The following is a 25,474-nucleotide window of genomic DNA, read 5'->3' as shown; positions in this document are numbered from 1 at the left end:
TATATATATATATATATATATATATATATATATATATATATATATATATGTATAATTTTTATTTCACATAGAGAATTAGTGATATTTCCAGGCTAAAAATTGATTACCTCAAATACTGGATCAAGCCCTGAAACCAGTAAGTACTTTAATGGTTCCACTCATCATGAAGTCAGCAGGTTTTTGGTTGTGAGCTTTAAACATAAAATGTGTAGCAATATACCCAAAGTTTTAGTTATATGTTTGATATTTGCAAACAAATGTTTGCTATTCAGCATCATCGGACTGAGTGCAGGAGCTTGGTGGTCGTGCCATTAAAGCTATGAGACTGTGGTGTAGTTTGTGTAAAGCCTGTTGAACATGGAGTCAAAACTTAAATCACACATCTTGTCCGCTGTTTGTCAAACGAACCCCTGTCATGCTAACAAAAAATGTTGTCCCAGCACCGCCGATGAAATATAATGATGCTTCCTGTATCATTAATGGTTTAGTGTTGTTAAGATTTTTTTATGCATGTTGAAAGTTTGCTATAGTCCTGAATAAACGTGTAGCTCCTCATGTTGATTGCAGTGTAATGTTTGTGGTGTGACAGAATGCATACTTTAAATGTCTTGGCTCACCGTGTGTAAACTGCGTTTGCAATAAGCATGTATCATATGGTTCACATATGATAAAGCGTCTGAGTCACCGTGTTTAATCTGAGCCACATGCAAATTGATGAATGAAGCGATCTGCTCATCAGAGTCAAGCAGTACCAGTGGGGGGATAATCAGTATTGCTTCATTTTGGTTGAAAGAACATTTGTTGCTTCCTCTGCACGCCAGCTGCTGGTTGTCCTGCAACGTTTCATTGGCAAAACAACAAAAAGAGAACATTTGCAGGTGCTTGTGCTCTTGTTAGTGGTGTTGATTACAAGGTTTGAACAATGGACAATTACTGAAAAATGTGACCAGACAGAGTCGAGGCACATGTGATGTGCATGTGTGACATCAAAAGCGGGACAGGAGCACATTGTATTTTAATTCGGTCATATATCACGATGAACAATAGTGGAAACAAAACAATGCGTGTGTGGTTTCACGGGTGTGTTTTTCCAAGGGTGTTTGGTTTTTCAAAACAATGACTGGAAGGTAAGCTAACCACAAACACATAAAACATTGCATCTCCTGGCTTGCAGAAAGTGAGAAAAGAAAGCAAAGACATCCAGGCTTCTGTCCTCATGGAGGTTTTTGGTATCCGTCGATAGGGCTCCCTGCCTGAGGGCAGAAAAATAAAATGTAAGTGAAGATGACCAAAGACAATAAACATAAGAGTGCACAAGAAGGGAATTGAGAGTGAGAAAAAACCTCAAAGAAAGTAAGTACAGGTCAAAGGATGGCTGGAAATGAATGCTACAAGTGAGATTGAGGGATATTTCTATTTTAACCAGCTGTATTTTCCTGTTAATGTGACTGTCGTAACTCTGTGTATTCTCCACACCGATTGTAAAAAGCAAATCTACTTGCAAGCAGCATATATTATAGCAAAAAGTGCAAGCTCTCTGCAGCTTTCCAAAACACGCAATTGTACATATAACAGGTTAGTCTGCTTTGTAATTTAATTCAAAACTCAAAATGGCACTCAGCACTTGTTCCTATGGTGTCCTAGGGGATCTCCTCCCAGATCTAGACAGGGCATCACTGAGCTCCTGAAAGTCTGAGGTGCAATCTGGTGCGTCAGATGGACAAGCATAATGTCCCAGAGGCATTCTATTAGATTTAGGTCAGATGTGCGTGGGGGTCAGTGTTATCAATTCCTTCATCTTCCAGGATCTGCTTGTAAAGTTTTGCCTCATGAGGTCGGGCTTTGTCATACATCGGGAGGAAGCCCAGGGCCCACTGCACCAGTGTATGGTCTGATAGTGGGGCCAAGGATTTCACCCCGATATTTAATGGCAGTCAGGATGCCACTTGCTGAGTCTGTAGAGGTCAGTGCATCCCTCCGTGGTCCCTCCCTGAACGATGATACAGGCAGCATAACGTTCTCCACAGCTTCTCCAGGTCCTTTCAAATCTGTCACATGTCTTCAAGGTGAAGCTGCCCTCATTTGTGAAAAGCACAGGGCACTAGTGGTGGACCTGCCAATTATGGTATTCTGTGGCAAATGCCAATCAGACTACATGGTATCAGGTATATTCTGTGATCTTGAGACTGTGCTGGGAGACACAGCAAACCTTGCAATGGCATGTATTGACGTATTGATACTGAGCAATCGGAAAAAATGGTCGGTGGCCTCCACCTGTAAAACCATTCCTGTTTTGGGGTTGTCTCATTGTTCCACATCTAGTGGACCTGTTGTAAATTTAATTAACACAAAAGAACCAGAATTTATTTAACAATCCTCTCTGTTATTCAACTGAACAGATCAATATCCCAGAATTTTAACTGAGTTGATGCCATACTCTGATTTAAAAGGGTTTCTTTTTTTAAAGGCAGAGTATCTTCTCCTATATTTCCAAAACTACCCAGAGAACCAGAGTTAGACTTATTGGTCTCTCAATAAGTTACTTAATCTAAACACTAGAAGAAGATTCACACTGATATTTAGCCAAGAATTTGAGACTTTTTTTATTCACCTGTACTTCAGCAGCACCACTCTGTCTGAAATAGCACATCTCTCTATCTCTGCAGATGTCAGCCCAATGAACAGTAAGCGTCCTCCTTTTCTCTTTCTGTCATCTAACAATACTTATGTCTACACAATGTGAATCTCCCATTTGTATAAATCATGTCAGAGCTGGTAATGTGTTTTTTCATGGCTGTTTCCTCTATGACTCCGGTGCTCCCTGCTCCTCCAGCTAAATTTCTTCCCTCTCTCAGCTCAGCAAGGACTGCAAAAAAAACCCACTCTGCATCATCTGCACTCAATCAGAATAATTATCCCAAGAAATGCACTGCAGAGTCTGTGAGAGGTGAGGGGAATGAAGCACAGAGGCTATTGGCAATCACCTCCCTCCAGTCATTATTAGTCATCTCTTTGCTGCTTTGGAAAAGGACTCGAATGGCTTGGGAGGAAGCCATGTGCAGCTGACAGACAGACAGTGAAAAGGTCTGATGTGAATCCGGAGCCCAAAAAATATCAGCCACCTCTGAAGTCTCTGGCAGCCTGGCAGCTCATCTGGGGGACTGGCAGCCATCCGCACACGATTATTAGCCTTATGTTCTGTCTGTCAGGCTTCCTCTTATCCCCATTTTTTAAAACACTGAACTTGTCATTCTGAAGATGTGAGGGCTTTGAAAAATCCCCAAAGTGGCCAGGCAGACACCTTCCACTATAAAAATCCTGCAGGAGGATGAAGTGTTTGAGGTCCTGTCAGGATTTGTGAGCTCTTCCTGAAGGACTTCTTTGTGAGACATCGTGGGGTTCCTATTTGATTGCAAAATGGCTTTGAAACCTCAAGTTCCTCAAAGCCCTCTAACTTTTTAAAGCATGCTGCAGACAGAAAAACAAAACACTGATTAGACTCTGGTACCCATGAAGTATCAGTTATATGAATGCTCTGGCTGTTCTGCAAGTCCACAGGGGACTGGCAGCCATCCTCGCATGACTATCGCTGTTTTGAATGTCTGTTTTGCTCTTGAGTTGTGCATTCTTCTTTTATCCAAAGATTTTAAAACATTACACTGGTCACTCTTACAGAATCCTTTCCAACAATCCCAAGGCTGCTACTATCTGCACACTGCTCTTCAAATGAATACACTCAGGAGAAATATGGTTAGTTTAGCTTAGCATAAAGACTGGAAAAACTAAACTGGAAAAACATAACGTTGTGGTTTTATGGGCATTAAGCAGAGGACTTTTCTTGGCTTGGAGCAGTGACTCACTGGTGAATCTGCTGAGTGATGGAAAACATCCCAGTAATGACATATTTGTTGTTTTCACACTGTTTATTTTATAGATTAAACAACCAATATAAAACACAATACTAAGTAAGCTGAAAAGCCAGTGGTAGATTATGCTACCTGCGCACAAAACTAGACTGTTTCCTTGTATTTCGGTTCTGAATGCTAAGCTAAGCTAACTAGTTGCTCGCTCCAGCTTCATATTCAATAGAAAGAGGCTTCAATGCTTTCAACTAACCCTTGAAAATAAACCCATTAAGCTTATCTCTCAAAATGTTAAACTTTAACAAACACAACACGTCAGACATATGAATCCTCCTGAACAAGTTTCCTCTTTCAATTCAGCTTTTCAGCGATTTGCATCAAAGACATTTCAGAAAATTCAGCAAATGTGATGCCCCTATCAATGCCATCACAGCAACAACAACAGAAAACTGTGTGTACTCAGTTCTGAGTGTAGCATACTATGGATGTGTATAAATAAAATAATAAAAGCCCCAGTTATACAAAGAATTAAAAACTACTAACACAATCTAAACTGGTACTTTGATTAAATCCAATATGCAATGAACATGTCATAAACTAAGCTGCAACTTTCAGTGCATAAAAATTAGGTAGTGGGAAAGAAGAACTCCCTTCCAACAACTGGTTTGGTGATTGCATTGCATTTTTTCACATTTTGTGACCAGTTTTCAAGCAGATGTGGCAAATAACTGATCGCCCAGAGGTTGAAATGCATCATCTTCAGACTCTAGGTGACTATTGTCGATAGCAAGGCGACTGCATGGGTTGCCTGGTGGGAGGCAATTGCAGTCTGTCTCAGACTGACTACAATCACTCTGAGACAGACTGGTGAAGGTTTGAGTGAGTTTGTGTCAATGAATGCAACTTGTCTGCAATATTCAACCAAACTGGTTACCAACTGGTTGCATTGTGGTTATATTCCTGTATAAATACAAGGGTACCAAGCACCTGTGCCGTGTTGCAGTTAAATTGCCGCTCTGCATCAACTATGTCACTATTTGTGGAGGAATTTCTGTTTCAAAATCTATGAGGTCTTACTGGACTCCGGTGTGTTAAGACAGTGATAAAACACCAGTGAGACAGTCTGCTGCCAACTATTTACATTCAAAGTCGGTTTGACGATAACAACTGATTGCAAGTGGTTGCACACCTGGTTCCCATCTTAAGAGCAAGTTACAAGGAGATAGCTTAGATGGTTCAACAACATCATTTAAACAAAAACAACATGGCAGTGACCAAAAACACTAAAGCTGATGGTTCAAAATGGAAAAATCCAGAAGTCAGTGGGTGAGGTCACTGTGCCTACACCATCTTTTAGATACCGCCTATAATCATAACTAATTTATTTCTATCTGTTTTCATCTGTTACATTGGTTATGCTACCCCAACTTTTTCAGATGTGTTTCACTATTGGATTCTCCAAAGACCTAAAAAGTCAACGACTGCCATCAGTTATTATTGGAAGCAGTCCTGCAGGGTGACTTTCTAAAACTTCGAATGGTTCCACTTTATGTGCTGAGTGGATATTTGTAAATCCAGTTTTTACCCAGATTGTTATTTTTTCAATGTTCTGTTTTTTGGCTTATTTAGTCCTCCTATATGCATGCAGTCTGCTGTACAGACTCGTGTGTCCATGTTTAAAAACACTGATGATACTTCAGTGCACATGAATGTTCAGAGTCTTTTGGAAAACTCTCTGGCACTGCAATGAGCCCACAGCGGACTGGCAGCTGTGACCAGATGAATATGGTTTGGATTTCTAATATTTCAACACGAGTCTGCTCTTGTTTTTGATCCAAATATTTCGAAACACTGAAAAGATGGCTGTAGAGATAGAGGTGACATTGGAGGGGGGAAAAGGGGGGGAACTACAGACTGGTTCGTGAATTCTAAGGCCAAAGGAAACAGCCGATGTTTCAGGTGTCCCAAAGAAAGCACAGCACGAGCCGATTGTTCAAACAGCCTACTTTTACGTTTAGCAGCCAACAAGAACTCCATCTATATGATTAAATTGGACCTTTTTCTGTAGTTCCATACAGAAGTGTTAAAGCAGAGATTGTTGACCTAGGAGGCAGTACATCTGACTGCCCCCACAAGGGTCCCAATACAAGGATTCAATGAAGGATGGTGCTTTGGGTTGAAATACGCTGAGTTACAGTGTATTATAAGATTAGAAAGGTCAGTAAAAGTGACAATACAAGCACACATTTACATGCACATATTATGCCAACTGTCACAGTTTCTTCATGAAGAGGACACTAGAACTGTATGTATGTAAACTTGGTTATTTGGGGAACGCGCAGCAGTTACTCACTGAATACTTGAAGACTACTCAACCATAAAAAGTAAAAAAGAAAAAAACAATTATTAGACTGTGAGTCTCCTGGATATTTGACAATTCCTTCAGGGACTGGCAGTCACATCCAGATGAATGTTAGCTCTCTTTTTTCATGTCTTCTATTTCAGTCCTGAGATCACCACCAGATTTCTTAAAATAAAGGTTCATCTGAGGGCTGCAGTGACACGCGAAGAGAGCCAGCAAGCATTCGAAACTTCGAGCTGCCACGAAACTTCAGTTTCTCATAACATTATTACAGAAAATAATCACCGCCGTGCTCCACACATGAGAAGTAACAGAGCCACACAGGTACCTTAAAGTGTGCCCTTTAGACGATCCACAGCAGAGATGTTAGACACGTTTATCCAAAGCACACTTGTAATTTCTGGAAGAACTGACAGCACGGCAGCTCCTCTGGGGACTGGCAACCATACTCGAATGAATATTGGCACTGTAATGAAGGTCTAATGTTTCACGTCCAAGGTTTCCACGTGTCATCAGAGATTTCACGAGACCGAACAGGCGTGGAGACATTTTGAGTAACCTTTAAGCTGCCGTGAGAAGATTTCTTCTGCAGCAAATTTCGATAAGAAAACCATTCAGGAAGAAAAAATTAAAGTGATACCTGGTCGAGGAGCTCTTCGCACAGCATGTTTGACTTCTCCACCTGAGACTCCAGGTTGGTCACTGTGTCTGCCTCCCATGATATTATACTGCTTTAAGAGACAGGAAGTTTAAATGTGTTATAAGGTGAGTAAAAGTTGAAAAAGACACTCAGATAATAATGAACTAGTTCCTCATTAAATCTGTTCATCTATCACTACCTGTCACAGCCCTCGGCGTCCTGAAGGGGGCAGACAAGTCTCCGTGTTGGACTGCCGTCGTGTGAATGCTTTAGTTTCTCAGCTTTCTTTTCCAACCTGCTGACCTGTCGCAGCAGAGCTTCTCTCTCCTCCATGAGGCAGTCTTTGAACCTGTAGAATATGATAACTCAGCAACTCTTCAAGCACAGCGTACATAATCTCACGAGTTTCTAAATATTTGCTAATTAATCTATAAAGGAAGCAGCAGCAGCATGTAGCCTGGCTGGAGGAGGGGGTTATAAATTGTAGGGTTGATTTCCAGACCTTCCTATCCACATGTAAAAATGTCCTAAAGCAAGATGTTGAACCCCCGTGTGCTTTCTAAATTTTAGCTGCTTTGGATACGAGTTTGCCAATGTGTCTAATGCAATGTGCATAAGCAGGGCCCAGAATATGAATTATGTGCACTACCTGTACTGATTGCATTAGAAATTTCTGGAGCGGGGCTTGTAATATATCAATGTATCAATTTGAAGTGAAAAGATAGGGGGGAAAATGCACATTTACGCTCTCAGTCAAAATTCCTCTGATGTAAACACCAGACCAACAGAACAATACAATTTAGTTTCTTACCCTGTCCTTGACAGACTGTCATACGATCCAACTTATCCTAAACATGAAATCTGTATTAATCTTTTGGAAAGTTTAATGTGAGGAATTCTGGGGCCTACGGCTGGGACACTAACAGGAAACATTTGGGTCACAGAGGGGAGATGTTTGAAAGCACTTAACTTTCTTCAAGAATCATCAATCTCTATTTTTTTGTATAAAGTTGATCTAGTGACTCACGAAAACAGATTTTAAGTGATTCCTTAAGGCTGCAATGTTTCTTGTTTCAGTTATAAAGGCGAAACATGGGAGATGCTTTAAAAATATCATCCAGTGTGTTAGAAGGGCCTCGGGGATTCTAGCAGAGCTTTCTGACTGATGAACAAACATTGCTGGTTAGTTTTAAAGAAACTTATGGTTACTTCTGTGACCTAAATGCATGATGATGAGTGGTATCCTACCCACATACACTATAGTACTTAGTTAATTTCTAGCAAACTCAGCTGTCAGACCTCTATCTTAACTTATTGGTCTTTCTTTAATTACAAGAGACATATAAAAGTATTAAAAAGAGGTTTTTGTGACATTTTTGGAAGCTACAACACTCTTTCCAGATCTCTTGTCCGTAACATTTTAGCACCTTTAAGCATGTTGTTTCAGTTTTACGACCTGTAGCAGCTTATGTGCTGTGGTGCACCCTCACTGCTGTTTCCAGCTGGTGCAGACAGCTGTTTTCAGCTGTGACAAACCAACCTGCATGGCAGCACAAAGATGCAGTCAGAGGCTTGTTGGGAATTGAATTTTGAAGTTTTTTTCCCCAGAGAAGATGGTGAAGACGGAGTTAAAGTAAATAAGATGGGTAGAAAGCAGACTACAAAGTCAATTAGGTCCCTCTGTGTCTGCTTATTGTGAGTATGTGTAGCTCATACTAACACAGTGCTACCAGTAACATCATAACAAGGCCAAATCATACCATGGGAATTTTAGGTAGCTTTGTAGTTCTGCCACAAAGAAACAGACAGATCAAAGATGTTAATGCTTAAAAAATAGTTTAAAAACTTTTTAAATTCATCCAAATCTCTCAAAAACAGCTATGATGTTACATCTATTGATGTCTTTGTATTGTGTTGCAGTGATATCAAGAAATCAGGATGGACTGTGCTCTCTTGTAATACCACTTTGATCCACATGATGGTGCACTGAGTGTCTAATCCAGGGGTGTCAAACTCAAATACACAGTGGGCCAAAATTCAAAACTGGAACAAATTCGCGGGCTAACGTTAATATTTATTGAAATATATTTATTCCTCCAGATATAAGAATGAATCTTTTCTTATGGACTCAAACACGTTTTGCTGAAAAACTGAATATGGAACAAGCAAAGCTTAATACTAAACAATATATATATTAGCTGTATAATACCAGTAGGCCGCTCTAATAGTAATTTGGTATGGCTTCGCGGGCCAAATGTCATTAGGCTGCGGGCCAAATGTGGCCCGCGGGCCAGAGTTTGACACCTATGGTCTAATCTGATTTAAGTCCAAAAACACCCATTACAGCAGTATTCACGCAACATTTTAAAGAATTCTTGTTACTATCACACTTTTGTTGTGTTTTAGGTGGACAACTACACTAGAACCTTCTGGTAAAACACTGCCATCTTGTGGTGAAATGTTTAATGACATTTGCAGAAGGTAATTGCAAAAAGTACCTTTAATCACTGTTTAGAATAAATCAAGTATTTCTATACAAATAAAAAATAATTGTGTTTGAGTAAATGACAGTCAGTTAAACAACTGGAATAGTTTGCTTGTTTATTTTAATCACATTTGACATGCATTAACTCTGGTAGATGCTTTGTATATTATAAGAAATCAGAACTTTACTCACTTCCAGCTAGATAAAAACGCAAGTAGATAAGTCTCCTTTCCAATAATCATTTACAAATGTATTTTCTATGCAGAACCACATTATTTATATTAAGAAGGGGTTTTCAGGGTTTCGTTTACATCAACTTTGAGCATGTGTGCAGACAATAAAGACTTTAAAATCTGATCCTGTTATGTTTTTTGGTACACACAGCTGAGATATATTTAAAAACAAAGCAAAACAAAAAAAGAACCCTACTCACCTCTTCACACAAGACATCCAGTAACGCTGTTGCTGACAAAGCCACTCGAACTGCTCTGCCGTCTCCTGAAGTTTCCTCAGGCTTCCCTCATTTTCCTGCTGCAGTTCCCTCACCTCAAAAAAAAAAAAAATACAAATAAATAAATATATTTCTCCCAAAACCAGGATGTGACCAAGACAACAAAATTAGAAAATTATGATGTGGGCGTGTAAATATAAATCAGGAAAAGACGACATGTCATGTGGAAAGATGAGCGGGTCCAGTGGAGTCAGACTTAATCTTCTGCTCCCAGACCTTTCACAATAATTTACAGGCCTTATCCCCTGCAAATAATTGTTCTCATGAAGTTTCTCACTGACTCTGCAGTCTGTTGTTCTCTTCTCTTGGCCTTGTGGAGATGTCTCAAAGGAAAGATAATTGTAGACCTGGATTGTTTGCTGTTTGATGGACTGGATGAAGCAGACGCCAATGCGGGAGTGAGTCTTTGAAGCCGAGTGTAAATAAATGAGGAATGTTCCGCTAATGCCTGGACCCAACACACCGACACACACCAATGCAGACCTAATGCCAGCAACATCTGAATTAGTGCTCTCACTTGGGTGGTTGTAGTTTTTAAAATTTGGACACAGTACATAAATTTGAACCGTGAGGTTTTCGGAATCCAGCGGCAGATCATTATTCACAGCTGGCAACCCCAAAAAAAGGCCAAAGCAGTGTTTAAATAAGTGTCTGATCCTGACATCTGCTGGACAAAATCAGCACTGCAATCACTAAACTGATGATTTTATTGAACCTCCTCATTAGCCAAAGTCTTGCATTTTACACTTTTTTTCTTTTCCAGCAGCATTTGCCTTGATGAAGGGATGTCTCCCCCGGTGCTTCTGCTGAGATTTCTCCCATCATGTACAGCTAATAGGTTGTTTTAGAGGGTGGTTCTTTTCAGGGTCCAAGAATAGAGGATTTTGATGTTATATGTGATAGTCCTGAGCCCTCCTTGTTTTGCCTGCATGCTGCACCTTTCAGGTACAAATGCTTGACTGCTCTTACCTCAATAAGGAAATTACTTTACTTGCTCGATGTGCAGTTTATAGTCAATTTTGCTTATGAATTTTCCTAATTGAATGAAGTGACCCATGAGTATCTGCGTAGCAGCCATAATAAGAGCTGGTCAGAGTATATACATACTAAGGAATGTTGCTCTGATGCTTCCTTTATTACCTGCTTTACCACAAGACACACTGGCTCATCCTTTATGAAAGGAAATGCAGTAAGGCTATCTCATAAGTCGAAGTGACACACTATCTGAAGATCATTAAAAACAAACAATCAACATAACTGACAAAACCCATGAGCCTCTCAACGTTCTTTTTTTATTGTCTTGCAGTTTCTTGTTTAAGCCAGAAATGTTTGACTTTGTTAAATAAATGTTAACGTAATTAAAATTCTTGCCGCGTGGGTCCAGCGTCTTTATAACATCAGAGTGAGCTTATTCACGATTTGAACCTGTGGCTTTGCGCATACCAAGCAAGATCACACTCAACAATGTCCAAACACATGGACAGTTTCACACAGGAAACTTCTTGCCTCCTTTATTATTTTATTTAAATTCAATCAGTTTAATAAAGCACTGTGTACTTTTTGTTATGATGCTATGGACAGTTTGCTTTTACCGACAGCAGTATTTACTTTATTGCTTCAGAGGCCTGATATGAGTTTGTTTCTTCAGCAGTGTTTATCTAACAGTTCTCAGATCACAGCAGAGAATCATTTTAAAATACTTTTGCTTTTTCCATAAATCCTAATCATCAGTAAGGACGCGTATCAGATCTCCAGACGCAGTGCAAACACTGCAGCTCTCTCCGCTTGGCTCATCCTGAACTACTCATCAAAAACATGGTGAAGCTGCTCAAATGTGGAACAAATTACCAAAGGAGCTCAGGCTGGTGCCGACTACTTTTAAAATAGTTTTACATTCAAAATATAGACCTGCACATTTACCAGCGATTTCAATAAAACGTACTGTATCCAGATTTCTTACAGCAGATTCCCCTCCTGACGCAAACCCCAAAGAGATTTGGCAAATGTGTAAACTGCTACACAATAAAGAGAACTAAAAGTATGGAAGGTTTTGGAAAGTATGAGTAGCTTGTTGAGTGTTACTAACGTCATGAGTGTGCAGCTTCCCCTCACTGCCCCCTCACCTGTGATATCTACTTTCAAAGAATGAAGATGACCACCCTGAAAAAGTCGATGGTTCAAAACAGGACCTCACAACACAGTGGCTGTGTCCATCCTTTGTATACAGTCTCTGCATGACTTTTCAGAGACACTTTTTAAGTCTTTGCACCACAAATATTACACCTTCAGCCTTTTGTTTCGAATTTATATGCAGTAAACTCTGAGCTTTGACCCACGTCACTCCTAAACTCTTCCTTCTCACCTCCTTCTGATAAGTTCTGCGGAGATCCGTCAGCTCTTCTGTCAGCATCCTGTTAGTTTCTTCTAGCCTTTCCAGCTCCACTGTCTTACTGTTGATGACAATTAGAAAAATGTCTTATTTACCTGTGTCAGCTCATTAAACTCTGCTTGTAGCCAGTTTAATTTTAGTATCTTTATTTGATCTTTCATCAATGTAAAGTTTACTGTAAGATAAACACTCATATTTAAAATTTACATTACTAAAGTAACTAAAATACTCACTCTTATCGTAGTGTGCTTAGATGTATTTTGTTTTTTCACACTCCATTTATTCATTTCTTTGTAGCCATCAGATAAGGAAACATGTTGGTCTTGATAAAAGTTTTAGGGTAAATACTTTGCTCTCTGCGAACGCCCAAATTTCTTTCATCTGCATTTCTGGAGTCATAATGTGATAACAAACTCTGACACTAAGCCGACACTCTGCAGGGATTTAACGTCAGCAGACTGAAGCTCGCCGCTGCTCGGAGGACTTTTCAGCTGATTTAAAGTCGCGGGTCCAGACTCGATGTTTTTGTTCAGCCTTGAAACAACAGTCTGAGACAATTTTCTTCTCTGTGCCGGGCAGCCCGTGACAGCTTTACTTGGCTTCAGTTTCCACAAGATGGTAATCAAAAGTCAACCGTTTTAATGTTTTTTCTTTTTCTGTCTGCAGCCTTATCTGGGTTAATGTTCATTGTGTATGTTTTAATGTCGATAAGGTTTTAATCAAGTCATTAACAATTCAGCAATACAGAGGACAGAGCTATGCAATTTTTAAAAAATGGAAACTGTACACAGAAAGGTCCCAGACGGGGTTTAAAACTCTTCTTGCTGTGAGGTGACAGTGCTAACCACTGTACCACTGTGCCACCCACAGTAATTAGTGGATTAGTCCATTTTTTTTGTGTAGAATACGAAGTAAGAACACAGCATTATAATGACGGCTTTAAAGCCCAGAGTAGAGGTCCTGAGCCTCTTACATCTAAAGTCAAATGTTAGTATGTTAAAAATGGCAAAAATGACTCCAGACAACCACAAAAAGAAAATAAAGTTAAAAAGTAATCCAAGATTTCTATTAAAAATAACAACAAAGAGTTTTGAAACAATTACAAAGAGCAACAAAATGACCACAAAGAGACACAAAACGTATAAATTGTTTCAGAACTAGCTGGTGTCAGTTACAGAGAGATGCAAAACTACCACAGGAGATGCAAAATGGCCACAAAGAGATTTAAAAGTTAATACAAAGATACCTTAATATAATATAAAAATGGCACAAAGAAAATGTAACAACGTGAAAAAGATGCAAAACTACTGTCTTCATCAAACATAAGGAGGTGCTTTCATGTCTCCGAACCCCTCCACTGTCTAAATGTGCGTCTGTTTTGGAGCATGTCAGAGTATTAACTTAAAGTTAAAAAAATGTATTCCTATATTACATGAACTCATTGTGTGTTTTGCGGCTTACCTCTGCAAGTTTTTCTAAGTAAACGTAAACCAAATTGTGCTGTGTAAAGTAAAGAAAGAAAACATGATTCCGTGTTTTGTCATACTGGAGAGACTGAAGATTTACCTGCGCAGCTCTGCGTGGAGGCTCTCAGTGAGTGTAGCTTTGTGCTGGGCCTCAGCGTACAGCTCTGTCTGGAGATTTTCTGCCACCTCAGTTCTGTGTTGGGCCTCAGCCTGCAGCTCCTCCACCAGGCTCTCCAGCTTCACCTCAGAGCTCTGCAGGCAAAGCAGCTCTGCGCCGACCTGCCGCAGTAGCTCTGCATCCCGGGAGCTCGCCTCCACTAGCAGGACCACGCGCTGCCGAAGCAAGTTCACCAGGTCCTGCGGGGAAGACACGGACATACTGAGAATACTGCAGATGTGCTCACGTGAACACTTCAGCACTTCCTATCCTTTTCAAATCTCACTGGAGACATGCTATGCTCCAATACAGTCTGCATAAGTGATATCAGACACACCTTTAGGTCAAAGAGTTTGGGACAAGCCTAAACCTGATACTGTCTTTGAGGGGAAAGTGAAGGAGTCAAGCTCTCCAAAACTGTAATAAATACCACTGATGTCTCTAAGAGGCCTGATAATTTGTTACTGTGCAACCTTAAAGTAGGACACAGGATAAATGCTGAGCTGTGCCCTGCTGAAAAATGACTTGTGTCTCTAAAAGCATGAAAAATAATCCTTCTGACCACTTTGATAAGCTGCTGAAACAACTTTAACCTAATTTTAGAAGTTCCAGGGAAATTAATATGACAAGAAAGCTGTTTTGATGCTCATTAGATTTCTTTAGTTCAGTGAAATGTCTCTGTGGTTCAAAACTCTTACTTCTTGTAGCTCATACTTATGCAGTTTGTAAGTAACCAATGCCAAAACATCAGCATTTTCCATGTGCAAACACATTTACTGTAAACTTAATTCCACTGTAACTAACAGACAGCAAAGATGAGCTGATTTGTTGATGTCAGAGGTACAGATTATGTGGATAAATGGAAAGTTTCCTATTCATTTCATAAGCTGTATTTATCCACTACTTCTTAAGAATATTTCAACTAGTTTAAGTCTAGTTTAAATGATTTAAACTAGACTTAAACTAGAAGCAATATATTTAAAAGAGAGAGATTTCTGTACAGAAACCAACCAATAAGAAAATCTATAGATATACACAGATGTCACTCAGCAGCAACACTCAGTGACAGTTTAAATTTCAACCAAGTAACAAATACAATCCAACAAATACTTACATCCTGCAAAATGTAATTTATTTCCACTTCTACTGTAAAATGAGTAGCGTATGAATGAGCAAGAACTATTGGGAAGTGGCAGTGATTACAGATTCAACTAAAAGCGAATACCTCAGAGCTTTGTGCAAGTAAGATGTGAAGGTAAAACTTTACGGTGTATTTATTAGTAAATTATTAGCAACTTACTCTATTTGATCTATGTTGAATATATAAATGTAACATTTATAGCAGACAGCCTTGTTCTGTCTACATGTAAAAGATAAGTCATAATCGGTCCACCTGCTGCTGCTGGATCCTGCTGATGAGTTGGGTCTGGTTCATCCTGAGGTCCATATTGAGCTGGTCTTGCTTGAGGAGTTGGGCGGTCACAGCTTCCAGATCATTCTGCAGCCTTCTCTCCCTCTCTCGGGACACCAGAAACTCTCTGTCCAACACCGCTGAGGCCACAAAACCAAGAAGAGTTAGTTAAACTGAGCACATTAGATGTAACTGTGTGGCTGACTTTACTTAAATACTTAATGTTAAACAGTCAATTTTGTACTGCAGACATTTATCACTCCAAAGACATTAATCACTGATGGTTTCATTTCATTAACTGATTAGTGCGGGAAAAAAATAAAAAACAAAAAAGTAAGTTAACTAAAAAATAAATCATATTTTAAAAATAAAATATGAACAGTGTATCAGAACTTCTCTGTAGTTTGTATAACAGTTGCCAGTATGTCTATTATAATACTTAATGCACTTAATGTAATAAATAAATTCTGCTTAAAAACTGATACATCAGTTTTACCAAGCAGAAAATCTACTGCATAGACTACTTTTGATACTTAAAAATACCGATTCCGTCAGTTATACTTAATTAGCTCAGTTATTTAAAAGTTCTATATTTAAACCATTAAGTAAGTAAACTCTGAATTGTTGTAGTTTTATTGATGTAGCTGCTCAATAATTGTTTTTGCTGCAACAAATTATTTTTTATTCAGGATTAACATTTTCTTAAAGAATAAATGAATATAAATAAATAAAATTTAAAAACAAAGTTAAGATGTGAACTTTAACCACTGATTGTTTTAGTTTTGCTTGTACTTATTTTTGTGTGTGATATGTTTAAGGAGTAAAAAGTTGTAATGTAGCACAATTTTGTAGAGTATAATACTTACATTCTGATTTTTTTCTATAGTATATTTTTCTATAATACAGTACTTGAGTAAATATACTTAGTTACATTGTTAAGTTTTTATGTCAGTACAGCTCTAAATCCTTATGATACCAAAACAATAAACACACAACCAGAAAGGCTCTCAAGTACTAACATCAGTACTAATGTAGGATTTAGCCTGTTACAATATTTTTTAATTTTATAACATGGAATAAAATTTTAATTAAACATGGAATTTAATTGAATTAAAAAAGTAGATAACACCACTGTCACCACTCGCTACTCTTACATCTTATTACAGAGGTAAATGTGCATTGTAACTCAGTATGGGCTTTAAGTAGATCAACACTGACCCAGATTGCAATAAAAACAGATAATACAAACTGTAGTTATATTACATGTTAAAAAAAACTACCAGAAATTTCTGTAAATAAACTTTGCTCTAGTCAGATACCCTGTAACTGTGACTGCATTGACTTGGAAACTGTTGCACAATGACTATAAAGTTGATTCTGTTAAAGTGTAATCTGCTGCAGGAAACATGCACTTTGTTTTCTGTTTATTAAGAACACCGGGCTCAAACTAATGCAGCGACCCTGCAATAAAGCCTGTTTTCATTAAAGATCAGTGTTTTAGTTCGTCACATTTTACTTGACAGCGTAAAGATGAAAGTATTTCTTTTCACGCAAAACATGTGTGGTTCTTCTAACAAACCTGTGACCTTCGATTGAATTTGATGTTTATTTGGCAAGCGTGTTTTTCCATTCAGGAAATTTGACCCTGGGTCAAGTGGATTCCAATGCACACACACAATGCAACAGCACATAAAGAGATATTTACATATAAATAGATGAAACAGCAGGTCAGACTGTTCCTATACATGGAATGCAGAATGTATTAATATGCATTCAGCATATGCTCTTTATCATAGTGTAAAATAAAATTAATACATTTTATAAACTGAGCTAAATTAAGTTTAGAAATTAAGCTAAACTGAAGCTAATCAATTTATATTTTGAAACATGTTTGCCATGTTTCATGTAGTTTTTCTTTCTTTTTTTCCAAGACATTTTTCAAATTATTATTACTTTATTTTTCAGATTTATTAGTAAAGTCTAACTATGGACATTTGTGACGGGCATTTGTTTATTACCTTTACTATTTTTACAAACAAAGCAATCTTTAAAAACTCATGAATCTATAAGTAAGCAGCAGCACTTCCATTTTCAACAGTCACATAATTATACTAAGCAACTTTTTCTGTGCAGGACTTTGACTTGTAGCAAAGCATGATAATAAAGCCAGCAATACTTTGACTAAAGAAAAGGATGGGAGCACTTTCTGCAGTTCTGATGACATTTTAAATATTAATTTCCATCTTATTTAAACTGTTAGCTGTATAGACATTGTGTGGTGCTCATCTGATCTACTACTTGACTATAATCTGAACGCCTCAGTGGACTCAACATTATAACCTTCCTGAAGGGAGAAGAGGGTTTTTTTTCCCTTGTAGTAAACTAGCAGTTTTCATGTAGATAAGAGATTAACAGTCAGCTGAACCCGTCTTGACCTTTGTGACTTACCTTTGTCATGAGCTAGGCGGGTGCACTTGGCCGTCAGATACTGGATCTGACTGAAGTCCTCGTCCCGGTGTGCTCGGAAAAACCGCCTCATGATCATCTGTGTCTCATCTGCTCCCTGAAAGACCTAAAACCGCCTTCCCATGATCCTCGGGGGAGGGCGGGTGTGTCCCACATGGTCTGAGAGGACATAGCGTGCACATTTCCCGCAATATTTAACCTTACCTGAAGGTCTTAAAGAGGACTCCTACCTGGTGCACACCTACAAGGGGCAGGTTTCAGCATTAAAACAAGCTGCTGTTGTCACAACATGGAAGCGAGTGCTGCTGCGGTGTCTCTCTGTGGATTTTCTTGCCATCTGGCCTGCTACTTGAATAAAGAGGGAAAACTAAAGTTTGCATCATGCACAAAGTAAAAGGCTGATCTTATTTTATATGCAAATTGTGTTGTGAAGTTCTCCCCCGAGGCAGTGGCTGAGCTGAAGAGGTTGGGCATGTTGTATCTAGCAGACAGGAGTCTTTATGGCAGCAGCCTCAGGTTAGTGCTTTATTATATATGACTGCATAAGAGGTTTAATAAAGGAAAATCCCATGAATGTGCATTAAAATCTAGAACTTTATCAAATGTATTCTGTTAAAGTGTCTATGTGTTGGTTTAGGTTTGATATATTGCCATGGAGATGAGCTCACTATGTTTTCAGTATTTTGTTGCTAGTGTAAAATTATGATATTATTTTATGCCATGTTAGACCCCGAAATAAAGATTGTGAATTATTATGTAGTTTAAGTTGGCATTATTCTCCTGAATTAGAAGAAGGTGATAATTATTGCAGTATTTAAACTGATTTGCATTGCATTAGACTGCTGATTTATTGTGAATGAATGATATTGTTTATGATGCATTATACTGTTGAGTTATAAGGAATACTGTTCGCAGAAAGTCATCGCCTTATTTGTCTGATTAGAAGAGAATAGAACATGCTGGAGTTTTCTGCCCCATCTCAGCACGAGCAGATAAACAGGGAGCCAAGGTCGTAGCTTAGGCGCCGTGTGAGAGAAAGAATGTGAATGTTTAGGCTTTTATGATAAGATGGGAGAACCAGAGGCTATAAGAGTTTGAGCAATGCTCCACCACTTTGAGATTTGAGGCTGTCTGCATCAGTGTCCATCTCCCACGTGTGTGATCATTAAATCATCGTTTGACTCAACCCGACCGGACCAGTGTTGTTATTGTGGTTTTTCTCTTGTCTCCATCCCCAATATTTTGAACCTTAACATTTTGGGGGCTCGTCCTGTGGTATTGGGGTGGAATTTAAAAGTTTGGACGGTCCGAGGTTGTCGAACGGACAGGCATGAGCCAGTGGTCTGATTTGAGTGGACAAAAGCCGGCTTATCTAAAGGTAAGGCACTACCTGTTGAATTATTTCCAAAATGTGCCAAATTGGATATGACTAAATTAAAGTCTACTCACTGAAATTACTGGTAGAGTGTCTGTTTTGATTTTGATGAGAATCACCGTGTGTTATGCAGTTAAAGTTGCTTAAGAGTATTTAATGAAGTTGAAGAAATATGAAACTGTTCCAGAAGTAACAGAGAATGTTGGGTTTGAGTCCCTGGATAGTGAGCTGAAGGCTCAGGTAGTTTAGTAGGGAAATTAGGACAGAAACTGTTCCAGAAGTAACAGAGACTGGTTAATAGTTTTACAAATTAGGTCAGAAACTGTTCCAGAAGTAACAGAGACTGGTTAATAGTTTTACAAATTAGGTCAGAAACTGTTCCAGAAGTAACAGAGACTGTTTAATTGGTCGTAAAAAAGTTATCTTTCTTCGGTTGGACCCGTTATGGTAAAATTTCTCAAAATCGGTTAGGTGAAAATTATTATAGGACGGCACCAGAAGTTGCTAAGAAGCACATAGCCCGGGGGTTACGCCCCCTCCTAGTCGTGGACGCGCGGCTTTGACCTCCTCACCGTTTTAAACGGTGTCATGTGCTTGTTTGGATACTGTTAAATTGAGTTAGGGATTTTAGAAATTAGGTCAGAAACTGTTCCAGAAGTAACAGATACTGTTTAATTGATTACAAAAAAGTTAACTTTCTTCGGTTGGACCCGTTATGGTTAAATTTGTCGAAATTGTTTAGGTTCTTTAGAAATCAGGCCATAGGCTGTTCTGGAGGAAACAGATACTGGTTAATTGATTACTCGTTATTTTAAATTTGTCGAAATTTCTTAGGTGCTCAATCTGTTAGGCCTGTCAGTGATTGTAAATACAAGACGTCTTTTGTAATATAAAATAATAGAGTTTTGCCTGAGCTTGGTGTGAGACTGTGTGTGACGTGCAGCTGCGGCGCTGAGGGCTATTTTTAGACTGTGTGTGAACATGCAAATGAGCTGTGAACTACACAGAGGACTTTTGCTTCCTGTTTAGTGTGTTTTGTGGGATTTGCAAATAATGATACAAGCTTGTAATAAAAACGCTGATTTTGTTGATTATAATATTATAAATAAGGATTTGAATGACTACGCTGAATGTTTGATGTTCGGCTGGATTTTAATATAGAAGAGATAAATTGTGTTTGAGTAAGATCGGCACTTCAGTCGGCAGAGTGTGATTGTGATGAAAATGATATTAAATAAATCTCTTAGTGTGTTGATACAGGTGGCTACGGGCCTGGACCACCCGGCCCCATGAGCAAACAAAAAGTTAAGTTAACCCACCTACAAACGCACATACACACAATGAAGAAACAGCTTACACCCATGAACATGTGAAGATTTTCCAGCAAGTTTAAAGCAGTGAAGCTTAACATACACCCGCCGTTACACAATAAAGTTTATCCACTACTAACGAATAAACTCTCTGGGTTGCAGGACAACATCTTAACTTCAAAAAAAAAAACAAAAAAAAAAAAACTGGTCTGACAAACCAGTGAAGATATGACAAATTTAGTGGTTAGAAAAGTCAAATTGTGACAAGTTTTCTGCCGATTGATAAATATAGGTGATTACTGAATGAAAGAAAATTCCATTTTGAACTTTAAATACAATCTTAAGAATTTTAAAATGTACCTGTGTCGTCCTGTCAGCTTGGTGGGTTATGAGAGGATTATATGGAGAGAAAAAAAAGGGGGAGTGAAGGCTGACACAGGGCCTGGCCCCGGTGTTTCTCCCCTCTCTGACTGATATAGCCAATACAACATCATTAGTTTAGTTTTGTTTTGTTTTGTTTTTTTTGTTTTTTTTCTCTTTATGTTTGATTACAGGTAGGGAAGCCGAGGCTGACCTGGACGCCTGCTCTCCCCTCCACCATCGTTGCTCACTCCTCCACCATCTTTGAAGTGACCCTGACCAAATGCTACAGCAGCTGGACCTATAACAACAGCTTGAAAATGTCAACAGTGCTGCAGGAAAACGATATCAGGCTGCGGAGATGGAGAGTGTTAAATCCAAGGCCCGTTTCACTACACGGGGAGATTTCCGTCAGTCTCTCTTCTTAAATGAGAAGATTGAGAAAGGTCCGGCTCCCACCAATGACTTTGACCACCTGCTATAGAGGAACTATCGAGAGCATACTGAGCAGCTGTATCACTGTCTGGTTCGGGAACAGCAACATGCCGGACAGACGAGCTCTACAGAGGGTTATGCGAGCAGCTGAGCGCACCATCCGCTCCGAACACCTTGACCTGCACTCAATCCACAGCAGGCAGTGCCTGATCGGACACACCCCTCTCACACACTCTTCACATTCTTGCCATATGGAAAAAGACAGCTTCAGCGGACAGAGCTGTGACGACACGCCCATTAAGCCCGGAGGAAAAGTGAGGCCGAGCAAAACAATGCTGACCTTAACAACTCTGCATTAAAACTGTGCAGGACAGTGACGGACCAACACTGATGATCGGGCAGCAAAACAGGGCGTGCCACAGACAAAGGAAAACTGAGGACAGGAGGCACCTCAGAATGGAGAAAAACACCAGGAGAAAATAAGCTGAAGGCACAGGGGTCGGGGCTCAGACAGGAGCTGACCTCTGGGAAGAGCCGAACAGCAGAACCACAGAAGGTCCAAGGGAAACATCAATGGACTTTAATCTGATTTCTACGGAAAAGACTCTGAGGTTTCTGCCCTCAATAAGACCTCGAGGCATCAGAGCAGAAACTGAGCATGGCCCAGGAGGAGCTAGCTGAAAATCGAACCCATCAGGCTTGGAGTCCAAGACACCGGACTTGAAATCAGGCCGGAGCATCCTGGAGCTAGATGAGCAGTGTGATTTGTCCGGTCTGCTATGGAGCAAACGTTAGGGGGATGGCTTCCTGTCGCCTCTGCCGTCCTCCGATCGCTCAGCGTCCTGGGCTGCCCAGCTCCGGACTGAACGCTCGGGCCGAGACACCCAAACAACCATGGACTCCATTCCCCTGGAATGGGACCACGACTACGACCTGAGCCGTGGGCTTGAAAGTGCAAGCAGGGATCCCAGAGAGCCTTGAGGCCTGTGTTAAACTAACAGAACAAAGATTGAGGTCTTCCACTGGGGAGGTGGAAGCTGCAGACTCTCCTATACACCTTCTGGATGTCAGCCGTTCCACCTGCAAACAAACGGACAGCAGTCGCACTTCTGCAAGCAACAAACGGACATCCAGACAATTGAGCTGCGTATCAAAACCCTGAAGGAAGACCGAAGCAAAAGGGTCAAGTTAAGGAGGAGCGAAATAAGGAGAAGATGCTGGACACTGGAGAAAAGGACTGCCTCAATTGGGGCCAGAACCAGTATGGACAGAACTTTGAGCAGCAGCACCAACGGATGCAAACGGACTGAAAAGGAGGAGGGCAGGACCCCAGGGCACGCTTCAGGCCGTGGTTTACCCAGAACACTACAACAGGAAAGTGATGAACACAAACACCCACACAAACACACACATCTACATGCACCGACTCAGAGTGAAAAGAAACATACATATGAACATATGCACTCGTTGATTGAGGGAGAAATGACACACACACACACACAAATTAAAATGTTGATTCAATGAACTGAGAAGTGATCCACACACACACACGCTGATGCAATGAAGAATGCTTTACTAACAAATGCTGCACACAAACATCCAAATACGGAGTTGGTTACAACAGCAAGAACTGATTGATTATTTATTGCTTAAATGTATTTCATGCCACGCAGAGGGCATTTGTGTAGATTTAGAGGACATGGTCTGAAGCACTTTGATAATGAAAACAATGTCTGTGCGTGATGTCTGTTTATGGCTCAAAGCCTCCACTGAATTGTTTACTGTGCTTCACACAGTCTAACAAGGAGCAGTGGTACAGAGCGAAAATGATGAATGAATGGTGTGAGTTTTATTTCGAAGAGATTATGAAAAGGTTGTGTTGATTCAACTTAGTTGTTTACGTTTTTGCCAAAGTAAAGAGTTGGTGTGTAACTAGTGTCCACTATTGAGTCAAGTAAATCCAACATGTTTTGTTGGTGCAAAAAGGAGTTTTGGTTGATCTTTGGGTTTTGTTTGATACTAGGTTGATTCTATCAGTGAGGTTTGGATTGTTTTCTTTCTCTGAGAGAGAAAAGGATGGTTTTATGCTTGGGCATGTTTGTAATGGGCCCCAGTATCTGTTATTATATGAGTGTTTAATTGGTTACGTCTGTGTTTGCTTTCGTTACAGTGCACTGAGATAAGAACATCTGAGAGGTGTGATCCACCGGTGGTGATATTTTGGTATTTTGTGAGCTCCTGATTTAACAAATCGGCTCCTTAATCCAGGCCTGAGAGAGTGAATTTTAAAGTGCTATAAAATATTCTTACTGAAAACAGTCGCGAAGTATTTTTCTCCATGATTATAATGGGCTGAGGAGAAATTCACTTGTATGGGACACTGGTCGAATGAAAAGTCCTGATCCTAAAAGGATTGCAGCGAGTCAATCCAGTCCAAGAAAAAGCAATAAATAAGGAATTGTTTCCTTTAAAATGATGACGTCATCTTGCTGGTGAAGGAGCCTCGAATAGGTTGCGCGTGAGACTCCATTATCAGCAATATCTGGTATGAATGTGTGTGGATGTATGCATGTGACTGGACTGTTATGGACTGACGACTAAAAGCTTTAACTGACTTGGTACTGAGACAAAGACGGTACCGACTTTAGGATTAGTAAATGTCCACAGACAGTTCACCCAGCCTGTAAAAGAAGGGTGGATGTTTTGTCTTGCTTTGTTTTGTTTTTGCAAGAGCAGAAGGTTGACAGAGACTGAGGGGGGAGGCTGTAGCTTCACAGGAGTGTGAACTGCGGATTTAACCCTTGGGTTGCCAAGTTGGAGTTACTGATGCTTACATAAAAAATTGTGTTTTAGTAGCTGTGTTTCGATTAGGGTACCATTATAAAATGGTTGGGAATGTTAAATGCTAAAATGAAGAAAAGGTTTGAATTCACTTATGACTGAACATGTTATTAGTATTAATCATAGTGGGTCACTGTAAAGAGTCAAGTAACTTTTATAGAGGAAAGAAAGAAAAAAAAAGAAAAAACCCTCTACCGAGGCCTATAAATAACAGGGAATGATAGACTTGCCACACGCAAAATAGAGATAATGTAATGATAAATACTGGTCCCCGCCTTTTGGGTGACATCTTGAAGTAGTCAACAATTTAAAAGTAAGATAAAATAACAGGGGCATGTGCTGAGGGGTGGTGCTGCACAAGAACAAGAGTAAAATAAAGAAAATATTGTTTTTAGTTTTGAGAAGTGCAAATTAAAATGTACCATTACACTCAGAGGATCAATATGAAGCTTGATATTTGTTAATTTTGAATGAAGTACATGACTGGTGACTGTTCTGTCCTGAGCTTTTGTTTTTACAGCACCCGCTTGATCACACCAACAGTTTCTCGCCACCGAAGAGGGGTACTTGCAAAAAATAAAGAATGGGGAGGAATATCATCAAACTGGGAAAGGTAAGCCCCAAAGGGGGTGATAACACCATAACTTTCACTTATGGTCAAATTCTTAAAATTTGACCCCGAACTTGAAAAATTCTTCAAATATTTAGAGACAAAGTAGGTTGAAATAAAATATAAGGTTATAAACCACAAAAGGAAGAAGCATGTGAATGTTTAGGCTTTTATGATAAGATGGGAGAACCAGAGGCTATAAGAGTTTGAGCAATGCTCCACCACTTTGAGATTTGAGGCTGTCTGCATCAGTGTCCATCTCCCACGTGTGTGATCATTAAATCATCGTTTGACTCAACCCGACCGGACCAGTGTTGTTATTGTGGTTTTTCTCTTGTCTCCATCCCCAATATTTTGAACCTAACACAAGTAAAAAAATCCAGAGGACTGTGCAGCCTTGGTGAAGGTGAGCGTGTTCAGGTCACTGACTGTTATTTACTTTACAAACAACACGGAAAAGCCTTCTCTGTAAGTGATACACAGCTTTTCCATTTATTTGAGGTCATGTACAGGAAGTCTTGAACTTTTTAGGACAAATTTACCTTCAGCGGTGTGAGGCCACGGCGCATTGGTGCTCATAAAGGAGACGCTTTGTCTTTATTTTCCTAAATCCTTTCTCCTGCTTTATATAATAGAGCTGGACACCTCGAGAGGGGACTGTGGTTCGCTCTCGAACCTGTGGTCCAGTTTTTCTGCCACCAGAGGGAGACACACTGCCTCTAAGAGCCACTCCCCTGTGTGTACAATCGAAGACATTTTTTTTGATTAGGTTTACATTCATGGATATTTAAAA

At 39.7% G+C, this 25,474-nt stretch overlaps 1 protein-coding gene across 1 annotated transcript; it reads right to left on the bottom strand.

The window, feature by feature from the left end:
• Positions 1–977: 977 nt before the first annotated feature.
• LOC147338177 (uncharacterized) lies at positions 978–25,379 on the bottom strand. The gene is made up of 9 exons (XM_086258897.1): positions 25,224–25,379; positions 17,733–18,095; positions 15,267–15,424; positions 13,817–14,073; positions 12,224–12,311; positions 9,784–9,896; positions 7,065–7,214; positions 6,866–6,956; positions 978–1,253 (listed from the first exon to the last, which is right to left on the bottom strand). Exons 2-9 carry the CDS (start codon positions 17,827–17,829, stop codon positions 1,215–1,217), a joined length of 993 nt encoding a protein of 330 aa, XP_086115023.1. The 5' UTR covers positions 17,830–18,095; positions 25,224–25,379; the 3' UTR covers positions 978–1,214.
• Positions 25,380–25,474: the final 95 nt, after the last annotated feature.

Source organism: Aulonocara sp. 'chitande type north' Nkhata Bay, linkage group LG2, assembly GCF_057382095.1.
Source record: "Aulonocara sp. 'chitande type north' Nkhata Bay isolate Kocher_YH1m ecotype deep benthic linkage group LG2, A_spYH_male_GT1.1, whole genome shotgun sequence".
NCBI lineage: Eukaryota > Metazoa > Chordata > Actinopteri > Cichliformes > Cichlidae > Aulonocara > Aulonocara sp. 'chitande type north' Nkhata Bay.
The sequence above is the reverse complement of the archived record's forward strand: the minus strand, read 5'-3'. Positions and strand labels throughout refer to the sequence as shown.

Coding starts and splice junctions, on each gene's coding strand:
- LOC147338177 (XM_086258897.1), bottom strand. CDS start 17,829: ATGATCATGAGGCGGTTTTTCCGAGCACACCGGGACGAGGACTTCAGT. Junction 14,074..15,266: donor GCAGGATCCAGCAGCAGCAG/GTGGACCGATTA, acceptor TCTTCCCCGCAG/GACCTGGTGAACTTGCTTCG. Junction 6,957..7,064: donor GACGCCGAGGGCTGTGACAG/GTAGTGATAGAT, acceptor TGTCTCTTAAAG/CAGTATAATATCATGGGAGG.